Consider the following 20,647-nt stretch of genomic DNA (forward strand, 5'->3'; position numbering starts at 1 on the left):
AATTTCTCTGCCAGGAGAGATGATTGTGGAGGCCCTCTCGAAGCTCCACAGTAAAGGCTATGCGGAGATTTGCACTTAAAACAGAATGAAAATCCATTTATTTTGCATGTTAATGTCTGAATTTAGTTTCTGTATTGTAACATTTCAGAGGAATTTCACTATTACTCAGAAGATCAGTTCGGTTGCATTTGAATGATAGCTCCCTCAGTCCTGGAAGATCCACCCAGATCTCCCTCCTGAAACCTTTCCTTGACAATCAGTTCCCAAGCTGGCATATGCCATCTCCCAAATGCATAGAAGGACCCTGTACTATCTGATCAATTGGGAGGGTTATAGGCCCAAGAACACTCTTGGGAGCCAGCTCATCATGTGTATACCCCTGCAAAAGTACAGGCTTCCACAGGAATCATCCTGAGAAGCCTGGCCCCACAGCACCCAGGGAGAGGGGGTGGTGGGTGTCAGGCACCGTGTGTCTCAAGCCCACTCCTGCAGGGTTCCAAGCAGGAAACTTACCTTCTGCATGGCCATGCTTCAAGGACTGATAAGGGAGATACTTGCTGGATGCACTGATCCCTGAAGAGAGGAAGAGTTTATGAGCAGGGGTGTAGCTAAGTTGGGTTGCTGGGTGCACCTCACAGAGTGAAACAGGAGTGCTGGAACTGGAGGCTTAGTCTTAGAAGTGTTGAGGCCACGGGGCCTTCTCTTGTGGAAAAGTGGGACTCCTTGGGGTTCTGACATACTGAAGGATTATCTCCCTATGACTGTTTAAAAGCTGGGGCATAGAGCAGATCCAGTGTATCCGTGACGGGGTCATAGTGGACAGACAATTAAACATGAACTCCCAGTATATGCTGTGACAAAAAGGGCTAATGTGATCCTTTGATGTATAAGCAGGGGAGTAATGAGGTGATTTTACCTCAGTATATGGCACTTGAGAAGATACTAGAAATCTGCGTACAATTCTGGTGTCCATTTTAAAAAAGGATATTGAAAAACAAAAGGATACAGAAGAGCACCACAAAAATGATTCAAGGGCTGGAGAAAATGCCTTACAGCAAGAGACTGAAGAAGCTCAATCTGTTTAGTTTACAAGAAAGAAGATTGAGAGGTGACTTGATTACATTGTATATGTACCTTCACAGGGAAAAAATACCAGGTACTAAAGGGCTTTTTAGTTTAGCAGAAAAAGGCATAACAAGAAACAATGGATGGGGGGAAATCAAGCCAGACAAATTCAAATGAGACATTAGGCAAAAAAATTGAACAATGAGGGTGATTAACCATTGGAACAAATTACCAAGGAAAGGGGTGGATTCTCCATCTCTTGATGTCTATACATCATGATAGGATGTCTTTCTGAAAAAAAAATGCTTTAGCCAAACTCAAGTTATTGTGCTCAATACAGAGGTAACTGTGAAATTTAATGGCCTGTGATATACAAGAGATCAGAGTAGATTGCCCCTTTTTGCCTTAAACTCTATGAATCTATGAAACATTTGCTGCTCTCACCTTGTGAGTGGTTGGTGGGTCAAAGGAAGCAGATAGTACCTTATTAAATATGTGTTGTTCTTCTGATGGATTGAATTGGATTTTATTCAATTTTGTGCCATCTATCACAGGAGGGTGTTGCTGATCTCCAGCTCATCATAACTCCAAAAGGTGTCCACTCCATCAGATAACTAAAATTTCTACTGTCCCATAGAACCTCATGCCCAACCCTAGCGTGAATTCACTTTTTTCCCCTTCTTCTACAATTAGATGTGTATCAGTATGAGATATTTTTTATCAGTACCACTCCCTGTACAGAAAATTGCTGTGGTTAACTACACACGATGTAGAGATACTTTCTCACACGCACACACAAAAGGGGGGGTGGCGGTATTTACTATTTGAAGATTGGATTTGGCCATATATTGAAGTGCTTGCTGCCTTGGGAGCTCAAACTAACTTCAAACTTTCAAGAACAGCTCTTGCTTTTCTGCTTTCTTCTCCAATAAGAGCTTATGCCACTTCTCCAGGCAGTAGCAACTGGAAGGCAGGCACACTAATTTGTATCTGCTCTGTACTCTTTTACAACACCAAAATCCCTCAGCACTTCACACAAAAACACCTGTTTTGCAAGGCCCTTCTGGCAATGTGATAAAACCTTTCTACACAGCAGAAGTGTCCTGCAGTTAATAGAGATGGAAGAGAAGTCTCTCTCTTAGGTTCTTATATGGCCTCCATCACTGTAGTATCTGAGCATCTTACAATCTTTAATGTGTTTATCCCCACAACACTATGAGAGAGGGAAGGGCTATTAGCTCCACTTTACAGCTGGGGAGCTGAAGTGCAAACAGACAAAACAATTTGTCCACAGTCACAGAGGAATCTGGTGGGGGAAGCAAGGAATCAAATCCAGGTCTCCCAATTTGTAGGCTAGTGATCAAGCTTCTGGACCAAGCCTTCCATCTACCCAAACCTCACAACCAAAGACCCACAGAATCTGAAGGAAAACTGATCTACATTTTTGGAACTGCTCCTTCTCTTTATGGTACCATGGGCTAAACAAAGCCCCCAAATTCAAACACTTCCAAACTTTGTTGTGAGGATAGGTTCAAGATTCATAGTTTGTGATGTGAGCTCACATCTAACAATTAGTCTTTGTTTCGTAGGTAATTGCTTGGTGATACCTAATAACTTTATAGTCTGTGCAATTTCCTGCAGATTACTGGGTAGCTATTTGTAGTAGCCATGATTTATTGGTAGGCAGAAGCAATGGAATTTCTCTTCCTCTAAACTATCTGGTCCTTGGCTCTGAACATTCATAATGTTCCCAGTCAAGGAATGAATTTTTCCTTTCTGTACATATTTTTTGTGGTCTGCATTATCATTTGTAAAATATAATAAGACACTGTTGATGTCTGTCTGCAGTTTCCACACCTTTGTGTGGCTTCCCCATGTTACCTCCCCTGCCTCGGAATTTCACAATTAAACCACTGCAAATAATAAATGATTCAATCCTGATCCTGAAAACAAAGCTCCAGGGACAATGCTCCTGGAAATTAAGAGGGAATGTGTGGGTGGGTTCTGCATCCCTAGACTCAAATCAAGGTTCAGGCAATGTGCACCTACTGTTTGGCATGGGAGAGTAGCAGAAGTGTCCTCCTGCTTACCTCTTATATGACTATGGTCATGTGGATCTGCACAGTTCATGGACTTACTCACTATGTTATCAGCATATACCCCCCTCTAGTCAGTCAGTTGCAAAGAATCACCATAGAGATCTCTGCGTTGCATTGAATGTGCAGTCTTCGTGTGTGTTCCCCATTACTTGTGCTCTAGCCTCCCTGACACACCCATTTCTCTCTTGCAGTGAGTTCTGATGCAGGAAACAATCTTGCCCTTTATAAACAATATGCTGGTCCAATACCGTATTGGGAGACCCCGTGATTCCAAGCTGCCTACACTCTGAGCATGGCATTGAAACTAAAAGTGACAAACTGGTGGGCATGGGAACTCAATAGAACGTTCTTTGTCAAGGGGTTTAACAGAGTACACATCCCACCATTATGCCAATCAAAACAGGACCTCTTTTGTCTTTAGTAACATGAGGCTTGTGTCCAAACCCACAGAGAGAAGATAAACATCAAACAGCTTCTCCAACAGGATGTGTTTAATCGTCTCTAGACAAAGGAAACACTAAAAAAAGAAAAAAAAGAACTAAAAACTCTGATACCTCTATTTGCATTTTAAAACCCTCCCTCTCCCCTAAGGGATTCTATTTACTGTACTGATCTCTGCTAATTACTAATTTAAATAAGCATTCATCAAATGTTATATTAGATATTATAGCCTGGCAGAATGTGTCCAAAGACAACAACTTCTTTATTCTGACTATTTGGACCCGTATATCAGATAAGGCAAAAAATCTCCTGCTTTCCTCTTATGCTGATCTTTTAGAAGACTTTGAATGGGTGAAATGTCTAAAATACAGAATGCCAAAATATGCATATATCTATATCTATATAAATATACACGCCAACCTTAGCATTTTGGGGAAGACCTATGAAAAAGTGTTTTGCGCTTTTCCCCAAATGTAACAGAAATGATAAAGGCTGAAATATTCACAATTAAAGAGTTACTACTGAACATGTCCCCGGTCTAAATTCCCATTCAGATTGAAGCCTATTATCTGCATGTGGTCTGTACTAACAGATAATAGCATCATAGAAATGTAAGGCTGGAAGGGACCTCGAGATGTCATCAAGTCCAGCTGCAGGTGCTGAGGCAGGACAAAGAAAACCTAGAGCATCCCTGACAGGTGTTTGTCCAACCTGTTCTTAAAACATCCAATGATGGGGATTTCACAACCTCTCTTGAAAGCCCATTCCAGAACTTAACTATCCTTATAGTTAGAAAGTATTTCCTAATCTCTAACCTAAATCTCTTTAATCAATCAAAAGTGGTTTGTTGTTTAAATACATAAAATCCCATTGTCACAATCAACTATAAGAGTTACAGAGGAAATCTGTCATGTTTATATTGCATAGATCCTTAAGTATGAAGTGACATTATAGACCTTAATGGTCTATCATATCAAAGATCCATGGATTAGAGGTCCCAGACAGCATAAAAAATGACAGAAAAGATAGAGCTGTAATGCTCTATCATGCAAATAATCGTCATGGATTAAGCACCATTGAGATCACAATACTGTAGTTCCAAGGAAGTTATTTCAATGTAAATGCCATTATCATCCAATACCAGTTTAAAAAACATTTAAAATAAAATAGATTAAGCACTAAAATCTGCATTGAAATAATGATGAGGATTTGAATTTATCCCAGATACCAAAACATTCAAAATTTATGATTTCTTATCATCCTTAACGCAAATGATTGTATGAAGGCACTGAATGGGTTAATGAACAAGGTGAGGTCTTCTTTCCATGAAATATATTCTTATCTCTATGTACCAGGATTTAAGTGTGTAAAAAATGAGGATATGCTGTACTCTTATATGGTTAGGGTGACCATATTTCCTAACAGGGAAAACTGGACACTGCCTGGGGCTAGCCCGAGGCGCCTCTACCTCCCCACACGGGCTGGCGTCAGCCCCTGGACCGAATACTCCCTCCAGGTGGGGCTGGCCTGAGCCACTCACCCCCTACCTGCATGGGGCCAGCCCACACTGCTCACCCCTCTGGGCCTGCGTGGGGCCAGCTCGAGCTGCTCGGATCATCCCCACACTGCCAGTGCGGGGCTGGCCTAGCCCATGCCACTCACCCATGACCCTCCTCCCCCATGTTCCTTTGTGCCCCGCTAGGGGTCGCATCCCACTTTTTTTTGTTAAACTGGACATTTGTCCCATCTGCTCTTACCAACCGATCATCAGTTGGTAAGATCAAATGGGACAAATGCCCAGTTTCGCCAAAAAAGTCAGGACAGGACTTAAAAAAGGGACTGTCCCGGCCAAAATGGGACATATGGTCATCCTATATATGGTTCAATTCATCAGGATTAACATGTTAATTACAAATATTAATGTTTTATATAGCACCTTTTATCCGAAAGGATGCCAAAAAAAGACACATTGGGCCAAGTTCACTGCAAATGTAGGTGGATATAGCTTCACTGTCCAGCATCTCTGCACCCAACCCTGGATACCATTTGGAGAAAACATTGGTACTAGATTATATATTGATACCCTGAGTGTGAATACTCCAGATGAATTCCAATATCATGAAACTAACAAAGCAATGCTGCAAAACATCCAGACCCTAATGTGTCAGAAGGGGGCGGGTACAGAAAACTAGCCTCCCATTGCTCCTTTGAGTTCCTTGAAAGCAGAGGAAGGAGTCCATAGTTCCAAACCTCAGTGTTATGGAACTGAAAGAGAATTTCTAGTGTCTCTCTTCCTCCTTTCACATCACCTTTGCCGGGAAGAGTACAGTCTATAAAATGCATAATTTACAGTGAAGTGCAAAATCTTAGTATAAGACTTTGAGACCCTTCTTGTCGAATGTTGCTCTATTTTGGGACGTCAGGCCCACAGAAAACTGTGAGAGAAGAAGAGTAGGGTATGTTGATGGATCAGCCTAAAGCTGGCTTTATAATATTTGTGTATATAGCTCAGGCATGGAGTGCAGTATGCCCTTAGGCCAACAATACTGCTTCAACAAAGAGATCAATGACTTTATAGCCTATGCATTCTTTGAAAGTTACTGAAACATTCATTGTATCATGCACTGTAACAGTGATTCTGTGCTGAAAGAAGTCTTGTGGGAACTCCCCACAGTGTCAAGAGGATAATTATTTAGTATGAAAGTAAACAAGAGTGTTTTGAGCATTAATTATTTATTCCTAGGGATCCTCATTATCTCCAAAACTGTTCACACATTGAATTGCATAATATCAGATAGTATTTTAGAATAACAACAATTATTTTATGTCTGAAAAATGGTATATCTGAATTACATTGTTGGGCCTGATTTTGTTTCAAATGTTCAGGTCTTTTGGGTAACGTAAGACTTACTGGTATAAGTGAAGAAAGGGCAAGTTCCCTGACGTAGCACCACCTGTATGGTAGGTGTGTTCCACTGCCATTAGTAATAAGAAAAAGGGGCTCCCAATACATTGATGCTATAGGACGAATAATTATACTGGAATTTAAAAAACAGCAGCTGAGTAGAGGAATGCAAAGGTATTTATAGCAGTGACAGTAAGACTTTTCAGTCTAAGGGCTTGATTCTGCCATCACTGAAGAGGATAACAAAACTTACACAATGGCTTCAGAGGTGCAGGATCAGGCCTTAATGCTTGATACTAATTTCCTAGATGTGTGTAACAAAAATAACTATTAAACAAAATCATTAAATTTAATGGTGATCCAACGGTGCTTCCTGACTGTAAGTTATAAGTACATACGGGATCCAGGATATGGTTATTATCCACTGAACAATGTGCACCCTCAAGTTGTTACAGAAAAATGTGTTCTCTTTCTGGTAACCTTACATTTCACTTGGCTTCTATAAGTCCCTCTACTTTGAATACTGCCCTTAAAACTCCCGAGGCCAGATTCTCAGCTGGTGTATATTGGTTCCACTAAAATCAGTGAAGCTATGACAGTTTATGCCAGGTGAGGATCTGGCCTGATTCATATGTCCAAAACAAACATGATTGCTTTAATATTTGACCATCCCCTTCCCCATTACCTCATTTAAGTTCAGCCCTCTCAGTAGATCCCCTTGTTCTTTAAGGAAGGCATATTTTCCTCTTACATGCAAAGTTTATTTAAACTGTCATTCCACCTAACCACAGATATTAAATATGGAGTGAGGAGGGGTCAGAAGCAAAGGTGGCTATATTTGTTAAGCAACTCTGTACGTGGAGTTCACTATAGCCAGTCAGAGTGCAAGATTTGTATAATCACCATAGTTAAGAAAAGTCCTGTGTTCTGATTGGCTGACGGCTATTAGCCAATCAGAGTACAGGGAGTTGCATGCTGTACATTGTATTGTATAAAGAATTTATTTAAGTTACAAACCATATGTCAAGTATTAGACAAAGAAATTTAGAGGATGGGATTTCTTGGATAGATTTTTGTAAGTTTCAGATCCTTTATAATTTTCCTAAAAGATTTTTTATTTTTGAGCTGTAAGTCTGAACTTTTAAGAACTGTTTTTTACTTATTACAGTTAGATATATAGCAGTGCTTATTCAAGAAAACCTCTTGTCCAATCCAGCAGTCCTTATTCAAGAGACCTCTTGACTCAAAACCTAATTAACTCAAAGCAAGAAACAAATTTAAAACTAGCTTTTATGAGCTTTTTAGAAATTGAGTTACCTTTATTATTTTATAGTATATTTTACATTAATCAATTTTATTTGTGCGCACTTCCAGATTCCAGCATTACCTATCCATTCTGTACACTGACATATTTGGCATAAATAATTTCCTCTCCACTGTTTTTTCTCACACACACTATTTTGAAATCAATAATATTATAATTTAATATATACTTGTGAGTTAGCCAATGGCTGTTTGTAAGCCTATGTGAAATGATTTTGGGGTTCTCAGTACATTTTCTGTGGACTGGTATTCACATTACACAGGTCCTGATCCAATACCTATTGAAGCCAATGGAAAAACTACCACTGACTTCAAAGGGTTTTGGAACAGGCCTAAACCACTGTTGTCAACCTTATCAGTCGCTTAAGCAAATAGACCAATGATTGGAAAAGACTGAAAAAATGAACTCACCTTTTCACCCCTACATTTGGTCCTTCCAGTTCAGGGTAGAGATACATGGGATTAGCATGGGGGAAGTATGTATTGCTCTTGCCATGCTGTCTCTCATAGAATATCAGGGATGGAAGGAACCTCAGGAGATCATCTAGTCCAACCTGTTGCTCAAAGCAGGACCAATCCCCAACTAAATCAAGATATTGTTGAATAGTTCATCACCTGACCAGGGACCCTCAGATTAAAAGTCTGATGCTCTACCAACTGAACTAGCCAGGCTCCTTATGGACAGAGGAGATCAGTGTTTAGGGCTGGTAATGTGGCAACTCTCCTGAGTGTTATGGGCCTCATCTAAAGCCACTGAAGTAAATTGAACACTCTCACTGGGCTTTGGATTAGACCTTAAAATCACACACCAAATTTTTTTTTAAAAAGGGTTAAAAATAACCACCTTGTTTTAAAATATACTTGGAAAATTAAATGAATGTTATAAAATATTACAATGAAATTGTTGGTATTACTTCTCCCATGTGTGTTGGTGAGTTCAATACTGTAACTGCCCCCCCCCCCCCATCTTACTTGAGCCTGATTCTGAGAGCAATCTTGCAGAGAAATGTGGTTGTGCTGGTAGCCACAGCAACAGGTTTGCCCACCATCACAGCAACCATTTAGTAATCCCCATCCACTCCCTTCTGTCAATAGACTCTAGCTCCCTGCCTGTCATCTTCTTGTAGGGAGGTCTGGCTGGTTGCTAACCCCATTAGTTTTTTCAGGGGCCTACTGTCTCTGCAGTATCTATTGGGGGTAAATGACAGGCTCCTCTGTGAGGATTTCAAACTGCATTTGACCCCTTTTCCTCTCCATCCCAAAGTCTGGAAAATCACCACTTCTCCAACCTCCAGCCCCTGAATCCCCTCATCTCTCCCTCTGCCAGTCTAATGATATTCATTTTCTGTCTCCCTGACTTTTCCACTCTTCTCCTTTTTCCATCCCTGAAGTTCCACCTCGGGCCTACAAAATCCCCTTATCCACCCCTTTTTTTCACCCCAACATGTGCACTCTTTTTCCTTCCCCTGCTTCTCCCTACAACCTCTCCGCCATGTAATCTCTGCTCTTTCCTCCTTGAGACCCCTCCCCATTTGAAGTGGTCTGATACTTACGGTGTGGATCAATAGTTTGTTTCCCCTACTGTTCTCTATATGCTGCATTAAGACATACAGAGCAGGGAGTCTATGAGAACTGCAAGGTAGTGCTGAGAAGTGGCCTGGACAGCAGTGTGAGATGACCCCTACGAAAGGAAGGATGGTCCAATGGTTAGGGCACTACCCTGAGACTCAAGAAAACAATTCAATCCCCTGCTCTGCCACAAATGTCTTGTTTGACTTTGGGCAAGTCACTCAGGGCCAGATTTTCAAAGATATTTTGGTATATAACTCCCACTGGAGTTTAAATACCTTTAAAAGTCTGAGCCTGTCTTTTCCGGTAGGATTCACAAGTGGGATTTAAACTGAGCATTGCAGTGCCTAATTTTTAGGTGCCCTGCCACCAAGTGACATTCACAACCCCGAGTTAGGTGCCCAGGCTCCTTGTACAATGCACAGGCAGAATCTGGCACCTAAAAAGGGGATTAATTGCAGCCAGAACACTTAGCAGGTAGTTGCCTAAGCTCATTAGTAGGAAATGCTGAAGAGAGGGGTGTGGTCAAATCCCTGCCCCACAAAGGGAGTTAAGTACCTTGCTCTACATGGGATTCACAGCTGTCAACTCTTACCTGGAGTTAGGAACCTAAGCCAGGTCAGTCCTTTTTCAAGAGAAACCACGACGATGGCAACTCTCTTATACTCTATAGCCCAGTGGTCAGAGCACTCATGCAGGCTGTGAGAGACCCAAGTTCAAATCCTCATACTGCCTGATCTCAAGAAAGGATTTAAACCCATGCCTCCAAACTGTTGGTAAGTATCTTAACCACTAGGCTAAGGGGTATTGTGGGGGCAAGGCTTCTTAATAGTCAATGGAGCAAGGTCTTAAAGTTGGGTCTCTCACCTCCTGGGTGAGTGCCCTTACTGCTGGGCTATAGAGTAAATCTTTTTCTCACCCAAAGACCGTGTAAGTGTTTTATACAATGTGGAACAGCTTCATCAGGAGAGATACCCACTCCAGGATACCCTATAGCCCACATGGAAGGTGAGAGACCAGGATTCAAACCCCTGCTCCACATTAGGCATAGGGGGGATTTGAACTTAGGTCTTAAACATTCTGGGTTAGTGTGCTAACCACTAGTTACAGCAGTGGGAAAAGTAGGTACTACCCCAACCTCCTCATCCCACTGTGGTTTGCCCAGGCACTGATGCAGTAGATGTGCTCTAAAGTGGCCTCTGAGTGCAACTACTGGTTCAGGCCTCACAGTTAAGATAGGCAGGGGAACATCTATTTTGTGAATCCTGCTGGGACTTAAGTGTGAGTAAGGCATCGAGCTGCTCAGTGGTGTCAGGACTGATGTGGCTGTGCACATGCCCACTGGCAGAAATTTAGGAGGCCAGGGGACTTTAAGAGTGGAAACTTAGGCCTGGTCTACACTGGGGGGGGGAGGGGGGGGAGGGAGGGAAATCAATCTAAGATACGCAACTTCAGTTACGAGAATAGCATAGCTGAAGTCGACATATCTTAGATCGAATTAAAATTACTTCACGTCCTCGCGGCGCAGGATCGACGGTCGCGGCTCCCCCGTTGACTTTGCTTCCACGCCTCGTACTGCTGGAGTTCAGCAGTCGATGGGAGAGTGATCAGGGATCGATTTATCACGTCTACACTACACACGATAAATCGATCCCCGATAGATCACTACCTGCCGATCCGGCGGGCAGTGTAGACGTACCCTTAGATGCCTATAGGGTTAGATGGCAACTAACAGGGGGATTTGAGTTCTCCTTGTGAATGCCACCCACTGTGGCTCAGTTCCCTATCTGTAAGGTGGGGACAACAGCACTTCCCTACTTCATAGGGGTGTTCTTAGGATAAGTGCTTAAAAATTAAGGGGTCCAGTTACTACAGTAATGGGGGCCATATAAGTACCTTAGACAGGCAAGAGTCCTCAGAGCCTACAGGCAACTAAACAGGATTTATGACACAATGTGGAAAATCTGTACTGTTCTAGCTAAATTGGAACTGTTATCAAGTGAACAGGGAGCTCCACCATGAAAAATGTGGTATATTGTGATTTGGCGAGCCATGCAGACTTAAGTGTCAATATACTGCTAGACTGTATATTATGTACAGGAATTAGGACTATTGGCCTCTCATACCCTTTACACGAAGATACTGCTCTCCATTCGCACCAGCGACTGCCATCAACGGGAATTGCACATACAGATTTATGGCTTTTAGTTCAAATATGAATACTGATGGAGGAAATTTAACCCTCACTATAGAGAGTCTGCTGCTATTTTCAATTATGGTATCAGTGGCTAATTCCTTTTGCACATGTCGGACACTAAAAGGACTGAAATACCTAAGCAGGCTATGGAAAAGGTCAGAAAGGAAAGGAATATGCAGAAATCTGTACTTTTTTAAAAACAGAAAAACTTGCCTTTTGAAGATCTTTTTTGTATTTTGTCTTTAGTTGAGTCTTTTTTATGAAATGGCTTTAACCTTCTTATTGTGGTAAGGAGGATTGGGACAAGGACCGTATGTCCTGGAAAGGGCATCAGTAAAGTTTGTGAATCACTAGATACTATGGTAATAAGGGTAATATAAATACCAAAGACAGGTAGACATGACATTTTCAAGAATAATATCTATTTTTCCACTTTAATTCAATTGAATTTTATTTTAATACACCTGTTCAAAAAGAAATACTCTTGGGCTTGCTGGGTTGTGTTGCGTATGCAGATCTGTAACTCTGAGAGGTTGCTGGGACACAGTGTGTCTGCAGGTGTATGGGCATTCTACTCTAGTCTTATCTATTTTTCAAATGCCGACACTGACATTTTTGCTAAAAGGTGATAATATACCAGCAAGATATGGTTTGTTTATTGATGTGTTTTGCATTTTTTTTAAGTGAATCCTCAGTGTACAAATAAATTTTAACCTGCTTGTTTCACACTGAAATATTTCTTCAGCTTTAGAAGGAGGGAGCAATTTGCCCCTGTTCCTGTTCTCCAGGAACTTCCACCATAATGTACGCAGGGCTAAATTATTCCATCCATTATATCTATGTAACCCTGTTGATATTAGTCAGTTAACAGGGGCATAACTGAGGGCAGATTTTTCTAACATAAGTTGCTAGTGTTGACAGTTGCTGCTGCCAGGAGCTGTGTCCTATTACTGAAGCACTGGGCAGACTTTATTAGGAGATTCTGCCTTCTGCTTGTTAACTGTCTGTCACTTACAGGCTGGGGAAGGTCAGCTAGAGATTTTTCCAGAAGAGGTGAATTCCTCTTGCTAAAATAGTCTGGTGCTGGAGTTAAAGTTAGAGTCAAACACAAGCCTAATGGCTAGCCCATGAAAAGTGCTTATGTGCTTTTCCCCCCCAGTGTTATAAATTCAGCCCAAGCTGGAATAATGAGTTTTTCCTCATTTTCTGTAGACTTGGTCCTTGCAGACATAGTCTGAGAAATACTTACTTTTAATAACAGCAGTTTCCTCACAAATAGCCACTTAGAATTCATCCAAGAAAAGAGCAGCCCCAAAAGGAAGAAAACTTTCCCTAGCAAACTACTAAACATAAAATTGTTGCTTTAGGGCCACACACTCCCTCCCTTCATTCCACCACAGAGGGGTGCCTGGCTCCTCAAAGGAAGGGTGTTGTTTCAGTGGCATGCTTCTCCTATTTATTACCTGTGGATACCCACGTTCAAAAAATCAGTATTTGGCCCTATATGAAATGAATTTCATGGATTCCGCTATGTCCTCAGTGGCTCTTTGCCCACAGCAGAAAAGCCACCACACGTTTGAACACAGCTGGCAGTTTCAGCCCATTATTGAAATAGAAAGTGTTTCACAAGCCAAGACTGGGGTATTGGCAGAGCTGCATATGATAGGCTTTTACTTACATAAGCATCACACACACACATGGATTTTCCCCCCTTTAAAATTTATGAATTATTGAGATGTTGGATTCCTTTGGGTCCATGTAAATAATTTTTCCATCCTTAAAGGAAAAACAAACATTAAAAATAGTTAAGCAAATATGTCCACTTTGCTTTGAAGTGGGGTGGAAAGTAGAAACATGCAGCTAATCAAATACTTCTACACTGGTCAAAAGTTGCAGAGCATCCTACAGGCCTTATTGGTATTTTTCTTTAAAGCCTTAGGGGCCTGATCCTGTATTTCTTGTGTACCCAAAATTCCCACTGAAGTCAATGGGCGTGCATAAGGAATGTGGGATAAGGCCTTGAATAGCTAACCATATAGTCCATTTAGACTCTGATCTTGCAAAGGCTTACACATGAGCTTAACTTTATGCTCCATGAGCAGTCCAACTATACACAGTGTGCGTAAGTCTTTGCAAGATTTGGCTTTACTGTGTTTTAAAAACAAAAAAACAAACAAAACCCTCCATGGCTACCTAGGACTTCATGGTTGCCACAGTACTGCACAATATGATTACTCAGGACTTCACAGAGTTAGATAATCAGTTAGGACCTGTATCCATCTACTCCAAAAGCACAATTTTGATTGCATCTACCAGACAGCACTAGTATGAACTTGCTTTTTCTTTCTCTCTTGTGCATATGCGCACACATACTTTCTCTTTATCCAGGTCTTAGCAGAATGTTCAGAACTAATTTAAAAAAATATATCCCACACTTCCCATTTTTATACAATAACTGAATGGAGATGGCATTTTTACTGATACTGTACTTTATACCAGTAGACACAGTCTGATGGTGTCAATTAGGTCACAGGGAAGGTAGCTGCCCTTCAGTTGTATGGGAAAGCAGGAGACTTCCAAAATATTTCTAAAAAGATATCACAAGTATGTTAGTGAAAACACATGTGTAGCAAATAGACTTAACTCCAAACTCTTCCAGCCTCCTTCTCCTAAATGCTTTCAAACTGTAGCTGCTTTCCCTGTGAACTAACCTATATTATCCTACTACAAAAATGGAAATGTATTATTCATTCTTCTTTTTATAAAATTTAAGGGCCTTTAAAAAATCCGTGATCATGATTTATGCTTCCATATTTGTAACCAGATGTAACAATTAGAATAGCTTTCATGCTGTATTGCAGTTTTCCTTTAAAAACTGCTTTGTGTGCATGCTCTTCATTTGTTCCCCATCGTGTTAAAGGAATAGGAGGGTAAGGCTCACTTTATTTCAGCCCTGGCAGGATAGTCATAAGAATTTAGAGCTCAATCCTGAAGTCCTTACTCAAGGAAATGACCCATTTATTTCATATTTTCTCTGAGCAAAGACTGTTTTTAGGTATTTTCCCCTTATGTAAATATTATTGTATGATTTTTCTTTGTAATAATAATGCTATTTATTTTTCAGATATAGCATTGCAAATCAAAAAAGCTAATATAACAAACAACTACAGAATGACACATAGCAGTATATTCCTGTTTTGTTTCCAGAGAATATAGTTTTGCAATTTCAGCATTTTACAAATAATGGGCAAGATCCTCAGTAAATCAACATAATTTCAGCTAAACATCTGGTCCCATATTTAGGTACTTGTGTATGCACTGTATAATTTTTAAATATATGAATGCATTTTATAAAAAAATTCTAAACATATAGAAGTGCCACTTTATACTACACATTTTCAATCAATGCTGTTAAAAAGCAAATTTGATTATAGGTTCAGACCTTGTACAACAGGTTTCATTTTTACAGGAGGAATTCTGAACTTGTGTTATATATCATATATATCATAGTTCATAACTGAAATGCAGTTATGTTCTAGTCAAACAGGCATTATTTTGGGAAAGTTCTATGCTCTGTTATGCAGGAGAGCAGATAGATGATCAGAGTGGTCCCTTCTGGCCTTATAATTCATGAATCTACACAGCCATAATTTCAGTTGTCTTGATGGGCACCACTAGAATTATACTCTTTTTTAGTAAGTAAAAAGTTCACAATTGAGACTATACATGCTACATGTAAAATAAATTATTTCCTCCTGTCTATATTGTGGAACATTTGCTGCCATACTGGAATGGTTGCTACAGTAGTGAAAGTTCTCAGGAGGTTTAAAATTAACTCCCACCTATTTTAGATTTTTTTAAAAGGAAAAATTAAGAGAAACTCTTGAAATAACATTTTCCTCCCCTCCAACAAACTATTCAAGTTTTCTTGAAATATGAGCACATAATTATAGGTCAGATGTTAGTACTCTTATGATTAAGTCAATGGTACTACTACAGGAGAAAGGTTTTCTACTCATCATAAGGGTATTAGAATCTGACCCTATAATATTAACGTTTGAATGTCAATGCCATGCATCAAAATTATAACATGAACTGTGTATTCTATACACTTCTGGCAGATTTGGAAATCCTGAGGATGCTTTGATAAGCAAGGGCTTTTCAGTCAATATTATAATGAGCTTAATTATTTCTCCTCTGATATGTGGTTTATTAAATTGAAGATCCAGCTTCCGCTCTCAGTTAAACCAATATAAATCCAGAATAATTCCATTGACTTCAAAGGAGTTACTCTGGATTTATGGCAGTATAACAAAGCACAGTTTAGCCCAAAGTGTGTTAACATTTTTCACAGAAGTACTCTAGCCTGCTTAGTTACAAACCAGTCAAAAATGTCCCTCCAGTAAAACAGGAATTTGAAAGGATCTGCAAATAATTTTCATAACCAGTTGTCAGAAATCACTTAGTCAACAATACAATACAAATGAAACAGAAGAAACATGTGTAAACCAGCTGATTATAATGAATTTGGTATACAAGAGCATCCTGTTGTAATTCATACCAGTTTTGCCCCAGCTAATTATATTTTATAGGCTGAGTTCAGCCTAATTTAGAAAAGAAGCACCAAATGAAACAGCATATACTTCCATACACCAAAGCTCATATCAAAAGAGGAAGGACTCTTACCTAGCATGCAAACACATTTGGCATTCTGATCAGGACTATCAAATGAGATTTCTCCACACCTCTGAAAGAAAAAGAGGGACATATTTAATGTGAGACCCTGTGGCAGTGTTTCTAAAACTTGTATATCTGTGTTCTCTGCTGCCTTTCTTCCCCTCTGCACTGGTAAGATACAGAGATCCATAATTCAAGGGCAGATGGCATGGTAGCCCAAATTTTAGGATAAGAAAACAACAATCTGCTTATATGGAGTAAGGATGGGTAATTCATACACCTCATTCTCTTGCTGTGAGCACAGTATTAACTGCCTATTTGCAGGGAGGACCGAGAGCGGAACTGGGTAGAAAATGACAGGTTTCAGAGTAGCAGCCGTGTTAGTCTGTATCCGCAAGAAGTGGGCTGTAGTCCACGAAAGCTTATGCTCTAATAAATTTGTTAGTCTCTAAGGTGCCACAAGTACTCCTGTTCTTTTTTTGGGTAGAAAATGAATCTGTGACTTCTTAGTTAGTTCAAGGTATTTTAATTTCAAGTTGTGGTATGAAATATAGATGGGACACTTGGTGAAATGGCACTCATGGAGCTCCTGCCTGGAGTCTCAACCTAAAATGCACAAAGCATAAGACTTTGCAGGTCCACTCCCACCCACTAACACTGTCACTAAGCCAGAAGGATATGGCTATGGGATGGCGCAAAAAAACAGTGTCAAAAAGCAATGCCTTCCCTGATGTGCACAAAGAGATAAGAGAAAATGACTTAGCACCTCATTTCTTGGGAAGGCATGAGTCAGGTGAGGAAAGTTCAACTGCCTTGGATAAATATTGATGTTTTCCTGCATCTCCGATTTTAACCCATTGTATAGTGTACTTAAAATTGATTAATGGACAGGGGAACTCTAGCTATAAAAGAATTTGTCAGACCTTGTCAAAGTCTCTTTAAAAGGAATACACTGGGAGATCGAACATAAGATGGATAATTTTAAACAAGAGGTAGAAACAGTTTCTAAAGAGACCACAGGCTCTGAACCTGCTAGCAAAAAATACAGTAGTTTTTTTTAGTTGTGTTGAACATAAGCTCTAAACAAAGGAACATCTATAATAAATAGTTTGTTACCATACATTAATTTGTTTATGTTCCGAGAAACCAAGAATACTTTTATATCTCTAAGACTGTAACATCTATGGGTAAAGAATATGTTTGTAAAGCGCAAGTAAATTATAGAACTATGTATGTGAATTTTATTATTAATGAATAATCTACATAGATACATAGTTTTCATGTCACATGTTGCATGTAATATGGTTTATATTTTTAAGGATTCTGTTCAGACTTTCATATTTCACTCACTCTTATTTAGGAGGAAATTGGTTTTCATATTCATGAGAGCATAATTTACAGAAGATAATGTGAAAAGAGACAAATTTTTGTCCTATGACTACAGGGCTGTTAATGGGCCACTTTACCTTGAAGGGTCCATTAGGATATGTGCCAACTACTTATGCCTACACTATCAATGTACATCAGCATAACTACGTTGCTCAGGGGTGTGAAAAATCTACACCCCAAGCAAGTATACCTCTCATGGAGGTGGATTAACTATTCTGACCGGAGAAGCTCTGCATAGTAGGGTCTTCACTGAGCACTACAGCAGTGCAGCTGCAGCGTTTTAAGTGTAGATCTGTCCTGAATACCTTTCCCAGATGTGAAGAAGAGCACTGTAGCTCAAAAGCTTGTCTCTCTCACCACCAGAAGTTGGTCCAATAAAAGATATTACTTCATCCACCTTGTCCCTCTAAATTTTCAAGTAGTGATTTAAAGCAAAGTACATTTTCTTACATAGTTTGTCCTCCCTTGCCCTAATAGTTATATATTAACTATAATATGCCTTACAAAGTTTATAACAATGTATCAATAATAAAGAGAGTTAAAAAAATAATTAATCCTCATAACAACACTCCTAAAAATGTGAGGATTATTACCCCTATTTTTCATATCAGAAAACCAAATTATAAGATGTGTGCAATTTACAAAAGGCCATAGAGGAAATGAGTATCAGAATCAGGAATGCCTGGTCTTGTTCAGAGACAATTGCAATATGCTCTCTGGTCCCTTGCATGGATAACCATGTCTTTTTAAATTTAAACTGGTAAAAGTTTATAGTGCTGCGAATACATGGTGCATCTTATGGGTTTGATTCAAATCAATGGAAAGACTCCCATCAATGTCAATGGTGATTGGACTGGGCCCTTATAAATAAATAGGTCTCATTCCATGTCACTCAACTCCAAGTCTGTGGCCATAGTCTTAACTATGAGCAAAATTAAGAATTAAACCATAAGTCAGTGTCAAATACCATAGAAGCAATAGTGCACAATGTAACCCCATTCGCCATATTTTGTTATTCTAATATTTAATATTAGATATTTAATACTCTGTAGTGTCAGTGCTCCTGGGAGCAGAGCACAGAGTATATAGAAAAGCAAAAGTCCACATTACTGAGCAGTTTTGGCCAGCCTCTCAAAGTATCTCCTCCTTCTGCTTTCTTTTCAGTTTAATTTCCTTTAACCTTTTCAGTACCTGTACCATTTTCTCTTATGTAAAGTGAAGTGATTAGTACCTTCTCTTTAAAGTACATTTTATTGTTTCATAGTCAGTGACAGTTATAGCAAGAATCCAAAACATCAGGTAAAAAATAAACAAGGCTTAAGATGATACAGAACAACAGCATCATAATTAGACTAAACATTTGGGACCTGCCGTTTTTACACTATCCTTCACTTCCCCCACACCAAAATAAATAAAAAACAAACAAGCAAACAAAAGCCCCACTCCCATATCACTTCATATATCAGTGCATCTAAAGAGAGCAATCTAATGCCCTATATTAACCCTCCCTAGCAGCCAGCCCTGTTTTCCCGAAAGATTTCAAAAGACAGCACCAGTATTTCAGAGTAAAATATCAGAAAGCTCCCCCACCAGCTCATCCACAGCAGACTCAGAAATTTTCTTTCTGGTCTTTATGGAAAAAAATAATCTTCCAATTCCTTCTTTTCACTCCAGGATCAGAATGTTCATTCATATGCAGGCAGGCAGGGCCGATGGGGGGGATGGAGGGGGGGGGGGGGAAGCCAGTACAAATTATCAGGGCCCAGCGGTCCGGAAGGGGGCCCGGGGCCAGGCTTCCCTGGCTTCGCCTCCCCTCTCGTTGGCCCTGTTTAGCTGCACTGCCCTTACTGGGGGTCCCGAAAAAAATTTTCACCGGGGCCCGAACCCACACTCGGCTGCCCTGCAGGCAGTGGCATTGGAATAATTTTTATAGTGGGCTACTGAAAGCCATTGAACAAAACTGTAAACGGTATATGATGGAAACCACTTCAAGCCAGGGGATGCTACTGCATCCCCAGGGGCCCTAGTTGCAGCATCACTGTATGCAGGTAATTTAACAAGGTGCAGCAGAGCTAAATGGAACTGTAATGGGGTGCACTCACCTCTTGCGAGCATCCCCTGTCTCAGTGCTTGTGCCTGCTCTCTCTCTCTCAGTTTGTGATGGGTCTTTGGTGACTCAGCCCTCCGGCCAAGTCACGTATAGTCTGTCTGTGTGATAAAGCAAAGCAAACCCCTTCTGGGGTATAAATCCAACAGGGGGCCTATTTCAGCACCCTCTGTAAAGTCTTTCAATCTGCAGCCCTATCCTGGGGCTCATTCGTCAATCAGTTCAGCATGGCCTATCACAGTACCCAGGTCCAAATTGTCTCTCAGCCCCTTCTGGGTTCCCTCAAATTAGCCCTGACTGATGTAGGGCCACAACCTTCAGGGCTCCCTCCCTGAATATTTCACATCTCTGAGCCTTTCTGGCCCCAGCTCTTCAGCTAGGCCTCTAAAGAAGTTCAGCTCCCCTTCTGGGGTACAAAGTGCAGGCCACTTTCCCAGTGGCTGGTGGGGAGGAGGGACCTGGGCTCATGCTCTACTTCAGATTCCATCCTAGGGACCCTATAGATAGCAGTCATCCATCACATCCCTTTAAATACATTATGTTGCTGCTACGATTCCCTGGGCCACTTCCCCATGGTTCCAGCACATTCTTCACCCTTAACTCAGGGCCTTGTACTGGTGGAATCCCAGCAGCCAGCCCAGAGCACTATCCACAGTCCTCCAGCTCTAGCAAGGAACTGATCCAACTATGATCCTGCAGCTCTTCTTATACTAGCTTGCTGGGTCCTGATTGGCTGCTTCCCATACAGCAGGTCTGGGTAGCTTGGAGGACCTCTCTAATGCCCTTTTCTGGGGCGGGGTGTGGCAGGGCCACAAGGCCTCCAGCAGGGGAGGCTCAAGGCCTAGTCCACCCTGTCACAGGAACATATCCACATC

At 40.7% G+C, this 20,647-nt stretch overlaps 1 protein-coding gene across 2 annotated transcripts in view; it reads right to left on the reverse strand.

The window, feature by feature from the left end:
• Window positions 1-20,647, reverse strand: part of PDE7B (phosphodiesterase 7B) — a 261,431-nt gene that overhangs the window by 165,727 nt on the left and 75,057 nt on the right. For both annotated transcript variants that reach the window (XM_054023408.1, XM_054023409.1), the window contains exon 2: window positions 16,286-16,346. In XM_054023408.1, coding sequence (XP_053879383.1) covers window positions 16,286-16,346 — 61 coding nt within the window. The remainder of the gene's footprint in view (window positions 1-16,285; window positions 16,347-20,647) is intronic.

This window comes from Malaclemys terrapin, chromosome 3 (assembly GCF_027887155.1).
Source record: "Malaclemys terrapin pileata isolate rMalTer1 chromosome 3, rMalTer1.hap1, whole genome shotgun sequence".
Lineage (NCBI taxonomy): Eukaryota > Metazoa > Chordata > Testudines > Emydidae > Malaclemys > Malaclemys terrapin.